This window comes from Trachemys scripta, chromosome 15, assembly GCF_013100865.1.
Source record: "Trachemys scripta elegans isolate TJP31775 chromosome 15, CAS_Tse_1.0, whole genome shotgun sequence".
NCBI classification, from domain to species: domain Eukaryota; kingdom Metazoa; phylum Chordata; order Testudines; family Emydidae; genus Trachemys; species Trachemys scripta.
In genome coordinates, this window is record NC_048312.1 from 29,216,808 (window position 1) to 29,227,007 (window position 10,200).

Genomic DNA, 10,200 nt, shown 5'->3' on the forward strand with positions numbered 1-10,200 from the left:
CAAAATTATTCCAAGGGCTCCTGCTTTGCTCACTGGAATAGCCCCTGCAGCACAGCATGGTGCTTTTCATCATAGCTCCTCTAACTAGCCTCTTAATTGGTTTCTTCTTATTTTTATGCACCTCCCACTCCTCCTCCAGAGCAGACTGCTCCTTGCCTTTCCGGGCCTCCTGCTTATCGCTCTTCATAGCCCCACTCACGGACATCAGCCTGCTCCCTGGTGAGGCTCAACTGGCCTCAAAGGCAGTTGCACTGTCTCACCAACACGGCTATGTAATGGAGAGGAGAGGAAGGACGACCCACCAGTTAGGTCAATAGCCTAGGACTTGGGAGACCTGGGCCCAAGTCCTTTCTCTGCCACAGATTTCGTGTGGGATCTTGGGCAAGTCACTTAGTCTCTCTGTGTCTCAACTACTTTCCGCCCCATGAGGATAGTAATCCTTCGGTACTGCGCAGGGGGTTGTGAGGATAACTACATTACAGACTGTGAGCACCAATACCATGGTAGTGGGGGTCAGGTAAGTACTTAAGGCAGATAGCTATCTCCATCGCTGTATGATATTCCAGACAAAATCCCTTTGGCTGGCCCCTCCCCTGGCAAGGGACTTCCCTTCTGGGGCATTCGACCCCCTTCCTGAGCAAGAGGAAGGGAACTCTGGGTGGAGATCATTGGGAAGCCAGTCGGGGCACAAGACTTCCAGACTCTGAGTCCACCATTTCAACCTCTCCTAAAAAAGTAATTAGCTGGCATGTGCTGCTGCCGTCTTTCTGCTGACAAGCCTTCCTCTCCCATCTTACACAGCACTAACATGGGGACAAAGAGAGCCAAATTCTGCTCTCCTTTACCCCAGTGTAAACCCAAAGAAATGCCATCGAAGGCAGGGGAGTCACTCCCAGTTTACCCGAGAGGAAGGCAGAGCTGCATGGGGCCCAGTGTCACATCCCCACGGCCCCCTCCCTCACAAGGCATTTTGGGAAGGGTTAAAGGATTAAAGGTGTGAGTGTGGAGTGGAAGATTCCTTTGCAGGTTGCGAAAGGCCGAAGGGGGAGGAAGAGAGCAGAGAACGGGTTAACTCGATGCTTCAGCTAGCTCAGTCCGAAGATAAGACGCTGGCCCCAGTCCAAAGTCACGGTGCTCGACAAGCCTATCTTCCCCAACCCCATCAGCCATGAGAAAAGAAGAACTGAACTGAGCAGGACTGCAGGGACTGCAAAAACAAACGAGACGGCGAAGGGGAAAACAAAGTCTCGCATCCCTGGAGCTGCTGTGGTTTGGGAAAGCTGAGAAGGCCACAGAAAGCCAGTTTGGACTGGTACAAAGAGCACCAGGAGCAGAGATCCCTGAACGAAACACCCCCAAAAGAACCCAGGACTTAAAAACCCTCCTGAGAGCCAAAGCAAGTCAGAGATTAACAGTGGACCCTGGACGACTCATGCACGGGACAAGAACTCCCGTTCACCCCTCCCCCTCTTCTTCTTATGTTACACCCAGGCTTGGCCAGCCTTTGGTAGTGCGGGTGTGAGTATGAAAGTGGGTCAGGGCTTGGGGCACTAACGCTCTCTTCCTTCCTCTGAGTGACGTGGGGGATCCCCAGCACTCTCTGCTGTTATTAATAAAGCTTTAAAACGTAGACACTGGGTGTGCTCGGTTATCTCCTCCCCTAAAGATCCTGCGGCCTCAGCCTGATCACCTGACACCTCAGGCAGATTGGTGACAGAAATCTGTCACACCAGCATGTCTGGAACATGCTCAGTTGACCCCACCTCCCTGAGGAGCGCACAGCAAGCTTACAGAAAGAGGGCGGCAATACTATTTTATCTATCTATGTATCTATTTTGTTTCTGCTTGTTGGACATTCCTCTCCATGGCTCTAGCGCCATTCACACAATCAGAGCAGACCCAACCAGATAAAACCCACAAATACATGATGTACAATGCGATGTAGCCCATGCTGGCTGTACTCCTGACTAAAAGCACAAAACCCAGACCTCCCACCACTCCAACCCAAACACTCGAGCAAGAGAGCTCTGCAACATGCTTTACCAATAAACAATGGACCGAAGTGGGGAGCAAGTTTCAGAATTCAGAACCTCTCCCATATAAACCAGCGCCTCCACAGACAACAAGGGGAGCAGTAAAGAGGGGAAAGGAATCTCTAAACTAATCTGGGCTCAAATTATTTAGGACTTTGCAAGCCCAAACTAACCCCTTAAACTCCATCTGGAAGCCAACTGGCAGCTAATGCTGATTCCGGAGCGCTGGTATAATGTGCTCATGATATCAACTTCTGCTTAGCAAAGGCAGCTGCCACATGCTGCCCGAGCATCAGCTCTCAGATGGTCCAAGTTGTAGCCCCAAGTCGAGCATGTGGCAGCAAGTTAATCTCAGGTGGACAAAGGCCATGTGCTCTTCACTAGACACACAAGGAAAAAAGCACTTGGCCACAGACGCTGCTGGAGCATTTAGGAGCAGCCCTGGATCTAACAACAATCCTAAACTGTGACTGAGGGAAACAAATGGGAGGGGTATTCCCTCAGTGGAGGCTGCTCCTTGAGTCTCTGCCAACTGCTCATTGCACCTTCCAGTCTGCTACCATCAGTTCAGTCATTCCTGGACTGAGGGTCAGCCAGCTACCTCCTAAATCATTCCCCGGGACAGTCATTGCACAGCAAGGAGAGAGCGAGAGGACTGCGTGTCCTCAGCACACTAAAACCACCACAGCCGACCCCTACTCATTAAACCTCCTCATGGCTTCATGTGCACTCTGAATGGGGGCTGACAGCATGAGACCCTGCAGAACCCCACTGGCGAGAACTGCCCACAACTTATGTCTGGGACCTCTCGTAGACAAAGGGGTGGAGCCATGCCAGGGTGGCTCCATTTACGCCTGCCAGGGATCACAGGCACATCAAAAATACCTCGCAGTCGGTGGTATCAATGGCCACGTTCTACCTCGCAGTCGGTGGTATCAGTGGCCACGCTCTACCTTGCAGTCGGTGGCATCAATGGCCACGTTCTACCTCGCAGTCGGTGGTATCAATGGCCACACACTACCTTGAAGTCAGTGGTATCAGAGGCAGCTGAGAGACCTAAAACAATCAGCATGGTCACATCGGCACTTTACCTTCATCTGTTGCGAGGAGATGTTTTGGTTCTGTACTTTTCTTTGGTAATAATTTATACTTGTACAGGGCCAGATTCTGACACCCTGACGCTGTGCAGGGTCCTGTGACACATTGTGTGAGGGAGGGGAGTAGACTCTGGCTTATAGTGCTTTTCATCTGCAGATCTCATGGGAGGGTCAGTGTCATTACCCCCATGTTGACAATGGGGAAATTGAGGCACAGAGTGGCCCAAGATCATACAGTGAGTCAATATTAGAGCAGGACATAAAATCCAGATCTCCCGATTCCAAGCCTGCTGTCTTGTCAACTGGAGCACACTGCCTCTCTGATAGGCTGGGCAGGATAACACCATAAATGATTACTCACTGTCAAGATACATCTTAAGGTGCAAGAGCACCACGAAAAGGTAAGGTGTGGTTGAAGGTAGCACCCAGCAAAGCTGAACAGGTGTAGTGCCCCTGCTGAGAAGAAGGGGAAGGACACTGCAAAGCTTCTTTCCCCAGCCTTTTCCTGGGGTGGTAGGTTGAGTGGGGTAAGGGAGGAGGGGTTAGCCTTTGATTGGGGTGGCTGGTGAACACTTTAATTCTTGACACTGGACCAGGTGGAATTCTCTAGTGCCCTGACTGCCTAGGAGAGGTGCTGGCTACGCCCGCCATGCATCATTCATTCAGTACCAGGATCGGGATCTCCACCAGGCTGCATTCATTCATTATCAATCATTCCCCTCTTTACCGTTAACATTTTGCTTCCTTTATGGAATTTCTGCCCCTCCTGCAGGAAAAAATAACCACACCCCTCCCCCCCCCCCTAAGGTGACCAGATATCCCGATTTTATAGGGACAGTCCTGATTTTTGGGTCTTTTTCTTATATAGGCTCCTATTACCCCCAACCCCCTGTCCCGATTTTTTCACATTTGCTGTCTGGTCACCCTACCCCGACCATCAGAGAACGTTTCACCATGAAGGCAGCCGATCAGAATTCCCCAAGATGCAGGACAACCACAAAATAAGAGCTCTGCACTGTCCTGCAGGGTGCGGTGGGGTGTGTGAACACTGATTGGCTGGTTAGGAGGACATGACCTGCAATAAATAAACAAGGAGAAGCCACCGCCGTGCATTTGGGCACCTCTGCTCCAGGTCACTGTCCTGGCATTTAAATGCTAAGGGCTAGATCCCCAGCTGGTGTATGGCAGCTCCTCTGAAGTCAATATGCATTTATGCCAGCTGAGGATCTGAATCTGCAGTGGGAATGAACCCACGGTACATCAGCCCCGACCTGCTGTGCTAGCCAGGTAGCAAGCTACCTGCTCCCCACAGAATGGCTAGCGAGCCAGTTCTAATTCCAGCCTGTGGCTGACCACTGGGACATTTTGGAGACACCTCTCCCATAAGTGGTTTGTGCAGACTTAGCTTATCTAGCCGCTGTCACAGCCGTTCCGAATGGGTCCATGAACACATTACACTACAGACCATTAAACAGCCCGGCTTCTCGTCTCTCTGCTGTGCCTTGTCAAGTTTGAATCCTCTCTGGCTTGTTAACTGCTGTGCAGCGGAATAAATGGCACCCGAGCCTTAACTAAACTCCAAAGCGCTCCCGGAGCGCCCATCCCAACACTAATCCGACACGAAAGCCTTCGCCATTCCCTCCTCCTGTGTGAAAAGCATGGAGAGGAAACGGGGCCAGGGAGGGGGGAAGACACTTCACGTACTGGGGGAGGATGGGAATGAAGACAAAGGGAAGGAGAGCAGCAGACCGTGGGGAGTGAATGCCTCCTTGTCCTCTTCTGAACAGAACCATGGAGCACACGCACACTCATGCACGGCGTTTACCTGGCACGCAGCTATTCACTACGTGCAGGGACCGGTGAGGAGTTACACACGCCGCAGGCAAGCCAAGCCCCTGCCCACATCCCTGCTACTGCCAGGATTTCCACGAGAACTCAAAGCGACCGAGCACTTACATTGATCATAGCATTGGAGGTGATCCGGAAGAGGGTGGCTCGCTCATTGACGGCTTTGATCTTCTCCCCGCTCTCGGCAGGCAGCTTCAGGTTCTCCAGCTCACTCAGGGACCTCTGGAGAGCTGCCCCGTGCTTGGCAATAAGGTCATTGCACGTGCTTAGATCCTCCAGCTTACTGGCGAGGCTTTTCAGAGTGCTGTGCAGCTCGCTCTTGTCAGACTGCGAGGCTGGTTCCTCATCACCCGAGTCATCTGGAAAGGGGGGAGAGGGGGGTGGAGAGAAAAACGGTTTCCATGGTTACCACCGGACTGTACTAAACCCTGAAGTCAGGCTGTGCAGTGGAAGTGAATGAAGGGCTCCTCGCTTGTGCTGAGTGCCGGCTCTTGCAGCCATTGGGCTGGGGCTGAGGGAGCAAGTGCCTGCACCCCGCCCTTGGGGACAGCTCTTCCCTCTCTGCTGCACACACGGAGCGCCTATTCCCCCTCCTGCTTCCTAGCTGCTTTCAATCCTCCTGGAGCCAAGCTCTTCCTGGACTTCGGAGGCAGGGTCAGTGCAGAGCATGTCTGTCTGTGAAAAGAGCAGCCAGCCAGCGTCCCCAGGCAGCCCCGCACGTCTGGGTGCTCTTTCCTTACATTCCCAGCTCCCCGAGACCGCCGCGCTGCGGGAGGAGCAGCACCAGGCACAGGGAGTAACAAGGCCAGGGCGAATACCTAAGCACTGAGGTGAGTTTAGGCCAGGAGTGGCCAGTCTCCTGCCGCCAAACAAGAACAATGTTGTAATGATCTGATCCAAAGCTCAGAGATGTCAGGAGGAAAACTCCCAGTGACCTCACTAGGCTATAGAGGCTAACTGCCATGCAGGGCTCAGGAGAGCTAGAGTCACACAGGGCCAAGTCCCCCCACCCCAGTTCCCATCATCACACCCTGGACTGTGATTAGCCAAATCACGTGGGTCATCAGCAGAAATGCGCAGTTTGGATCAGAATTTGTGCCTCCAGCGGTGTGACCCTGGGACAGATGGAACCACTGCAGGTGCGTCTACACTGCATTTGGGAGCGAGCTTCCTAGGGGGTGCACAGATGGGGCGAGCAGGCTCGTGCTGTAGCCAGCGATTTGGACTCACGGCTTGGGCTGCAGCTCAGGCTCTGAAGCCTTGGGAGGCAGCTGGGGTCCGAGCCCGAGCTCCAGCCTCAGCTCCAAGCACTGACTAGCCAGCTATTTTTAGAGCACGAGTCTGAGCCCATCAACTTATCGACCTGGGCTGGGCAGCTTGCTCCAAAATGCTGTATAGACACACCCGCCGGGAGCGCCGAAACGCCTCTCTTTCATAAGGAAAATTATTCTGTTCTGGGTGGTTTCAAGTTTCACCCACATGGAAAGGTCCTAGACACTCAGGATAGAATAACAGCCTTTCTATAGCCCCTTGAAACCAGCCTACGTAATCCTGTAGACGGGGAGTACAGGATGTTTTCAAAGTTCTACAGAAAGGAGAGCACTCCTCACTGAATACTCAGGGCTCAGAGTGATTTCCATGTAAAGCCCTAATGCATTTAATAAGGATGAGCTATTCCCTAAGGGTTAAGTCTCATAAACTTACATAATAACATAAAAACGGCCATAGTGGGTCAGATCAATGGTCCATCCAGCCCAGTGTCCTGTCTTCTGACAGTGGCTGGTGCCAGATGCTTCAGAGGGAATGAACAGAACAGGGCAATTATCGAGTGATCCATCCCCCGTCATCCAGTCCCAGCATCTGGCAGTCAGAGATTTAGGGACACCCAGACCATGGAGTTACATCTCTGACCATTTTGGCTACTAGCCAGTGATGAACCTAACCTCCATGAACTTCTCTAATTATTTTTTGAACCCTGTTATACTTTTGGCCTTCACAACATCCCCTGGCAATGACTTCCACAGGCTGATTGAGTGTTGTGTAAAGACGTACTCCTTATTCTGATTTAAACCTGCTGCCTATGAAGAACTCCTAGTTCTTGTGTTATGTGAAGGGGAAAACAACCATTCTTCACTTTCTCCACACCAGTCCTGATTTGATAGACCTCTATCATATCCCCCCTTAGTCATCTCTCTTCTAAAATGAACAGTCCCAGTCTTTTTAATCTCTCCTCATATGGAAGTTGCTCCATGCCCCTAATCATTTTTGTTGCCCTTTTCGGTACCGCTTCCAATTCTAATTTATCTTTTTTAAGATAGGGCAACAAAAACTGCAGGCACTATTCAAGGTGTGGACATACCATGGATTTATATAGTGGTAATATGATTTTTTCTTTCTTATTATCTATCTCTTTCCTAACGATTCCTAACATTAGCTTTTTTTACTCCTGCTGCACATGGAACAGATGTCTTCAGAGAACTATCCACAATGACTCCCAGATCTCTTTCTGGAGTGGTAACAGCTAATTTAGACCCCATCATTGTATATGTCTAGTTGGGATTATGTTTTCCAATGTCCATTACTTTGCATTTATCAGCATTGAATTTCATCTGCCATTTTGTTGCCCAGTCACCCAATTCTGTGAGACCCCTTAGTAACTCTTCACAGTCAGCTTTGGACTTAGCCAACTTGAGTAATTTTGTATCATCTGCAAACTTTGCCACCTCACAGTTTACCCCTTTTGCAAGATCATTTATGAACATGTTGAACAGTATTAGTCCCAGTATGGCTCCTTGGGGGACTCCACTCGTTATCTTTCTACACTGTGAAAACTGACCATTTATTCCAGGAGTGGCCACCCTGGTGCTCTGGAGCCACATGCGGCTCTTCAGAAGTTAATATGCGGCTCCTTGTCTAGGCACCGACTCCGGGACTGGAGCTACAGGCTCCAACTTTCCAGTGTGCCGGGGGGTGCTCACGGCTCAACCCCTGGCTCTGCCCCCACTCCACCCCTTTCCGCCCCCTCCCCTGAGCCTGCCATGCCCTCGCTCCTCCCCCATTTACCCCCCAGAGCCTCCTGCACTCCAGGAAACAGCTCATTGGGAGGTGCGGGGAGGAGCTGATGGGGGGCTGCTGACGTAGTACTGTGGCTCTTTGGCAACGTACATTGGTAAAATCTGGCTCCTTCTCAGGCTCAGTTTGCCACCCCCGCCCTGATTTATTCCTACCCTTTGTTTTCTATCTTTTAACCAGATCCATGAGAGAACCTTCCCTCTTATCCCATAACAGTTTTCTTTGTTTAAGAGCCTTTGGTGGAAGACCTGGTCAAAAGCTTTCTGAAAGTCCAAGTACACGATGTCCACTGGATCACCCTCATCCACGTTTGTTGACACCCACAGAGAATTCTAATAGATTGGTGAGGCATGATTTCCCTTAACAGAAGCTGTGTTGACTCTTCCCCAACATATTGTGTTCAAAGTGTCTGATTAAAACTACAGTAGAGAACAGAATTATCGATCTGCCTGATAAGCACTGGCCTGCTAAACCCAGGGTTCTGAGTTCAGTCCTTGAAGGGTCCACTGAGGGATCTGGGGCAAAAATCAGTACTTGGTCCTGCTAGTGAAGGCAGGGGACTGGACTCGATGACCTTTCAAGGTCCCTTCCAGTTCTAGGAGATAGGATAGGATAGGATATCTCCATTACCAGCCTATAATTGCCAGGATCACCTCTGGAACCTTTTTAAAAAAATCAGCATTACATTAGCCCTCTGGTACAGAAGCTGATTGAAATGATAGGTTACATATCACAGTTAGTAGTTCTGCAATTTCATATTTGAGTTTTTTCAGAACTCTTGGGTGAATCCGATCTGCTTCTGGTGACGTATTACTGTTTAATTGATCCATTTGTTCCAGAACCTCCTCTACTGACATCTCAATCTGGGACAGTTTTGTCACTTAAAAAGAACGGCTCAGGGGGAATCTGCCTCACATCCTCTGCAGTGAAGACCAATGCAAAGAATTCATTGAGCTTCTCTGCAATGGCCTGGTTGTCCTTGAGTGCTTCCTTAGCCCCTCCATCGTCCAGTGGCCCCACCGACTGGCAGGCTTCCTGCTTCTGAGGTACTTAAAAAAACTGCTGTTAGTTTTTGTGTCTCATGCTAGTTGCTCTTCAGATTCTTTTTTGGCTGCTTAATTATAGTTTTACACAAGACTCATATCCACAGTTTTAATCTGTTTTTATAACCAACTCTTGCCTTCAGCGTCCTGGCCTGAGTCAGTGCCACACAGGTAGCACAGTACTGGCTTGCTGCAAGCCGAAAGCGGAGGTTATACATTGTGCGGGGCTTTGAGCGCTCCCGCCCAGGCCTCAGGCAGGTAACCTTTTGGGGAGGGAAGGACGACTTCCATGAATGTTACCATGTAAGGAAATATCCATTTCATATTTACAACAACAACAACAAAACCGCAGTTCACTGCACAAGGGGAGTATGTTCAACATCACTGAAATGCAACGGAAATGGGGATTATTTTTGTATCTTTAAAACATTGTGTGATTTTAAACAAGCAATGAGTAATGAGTGTAATGTGATGAGTTTCTTTAAAATGTGCCATTCTCCCTTCCCTAGGCAGGTGGAGTCAAGCACAAGTTGGGGGATCAAGAGGCTCTAAGCAGGGATCAGAGACATCAGCAAAACATCCCCAAGCAGTCGAAGGGCGAACCGGAGAACAGCCCTGACACGGCAGAGGTTCCAGGGCTGGTTTTGGAGTATCTGCAGCTCAGCTATGCCCCCCCCATTTACAGACCCTGTGTTACGGAACACGGGCCCATTAAAGACAGTCGTGCTGCACTGCCTCGGCTCCACACCGTCACCATCCTGGCCACAATTCCTGCCCCTTGGAGCTGCCTGCAGGCTGAGCTTGGAGGGCAGGCCCAGAGCCCTGAGCTGCAGGCATCACCGCGTCACTTCCCAACATTGCGCCCACCCACCCGGGGCAACACCAAGTCCGCGAGGCATTGCTCTGCTACACCAGGGAAGGCCCCCACTGCACCCCAACGACACCAAACAGTGACCCCTGCCACACAGCTATGGCTTTGGGCTGGGTCTGAGCAGTTGTCAGCTGTGTGCCCAACGATGCCCCCAGAAGTAAGTGCACCCTGTCCCCCATCATCTCTCGGGTGCAGCTGCACTCCGTCCTCATCCCCCTCCCGCTGGTGCACGTCCC

The 10,200-nt window shown here is 50.9% G+C and overlaps 1 protein-coding gene across 3 annotated transcripts in view; it reads right to left on the bottom strand.

The window, feature by feature from the left end:
- OSBP2 (oxysterol binding protein 2) overlaps positions 1–10,200 on the bottom strand; it is a 364,006-nt gene that overhangs the window by 116,185 nt on the left and 237,621 nt on the right. For all 3 annotated transcript variants that reach the window (XM_034791661.1, XM_034791662.1, XM_034791663.1), the window contains one exon: positions 5,087–5,337. In XM_034791661.1, coding sequence (XP_034647552.1) covers positions 5,087–5,337 — 251 coding nt within the window. The remainder of the gene's footprint in view (positions 1–5,086; positions 5,338–10,200) is intronic.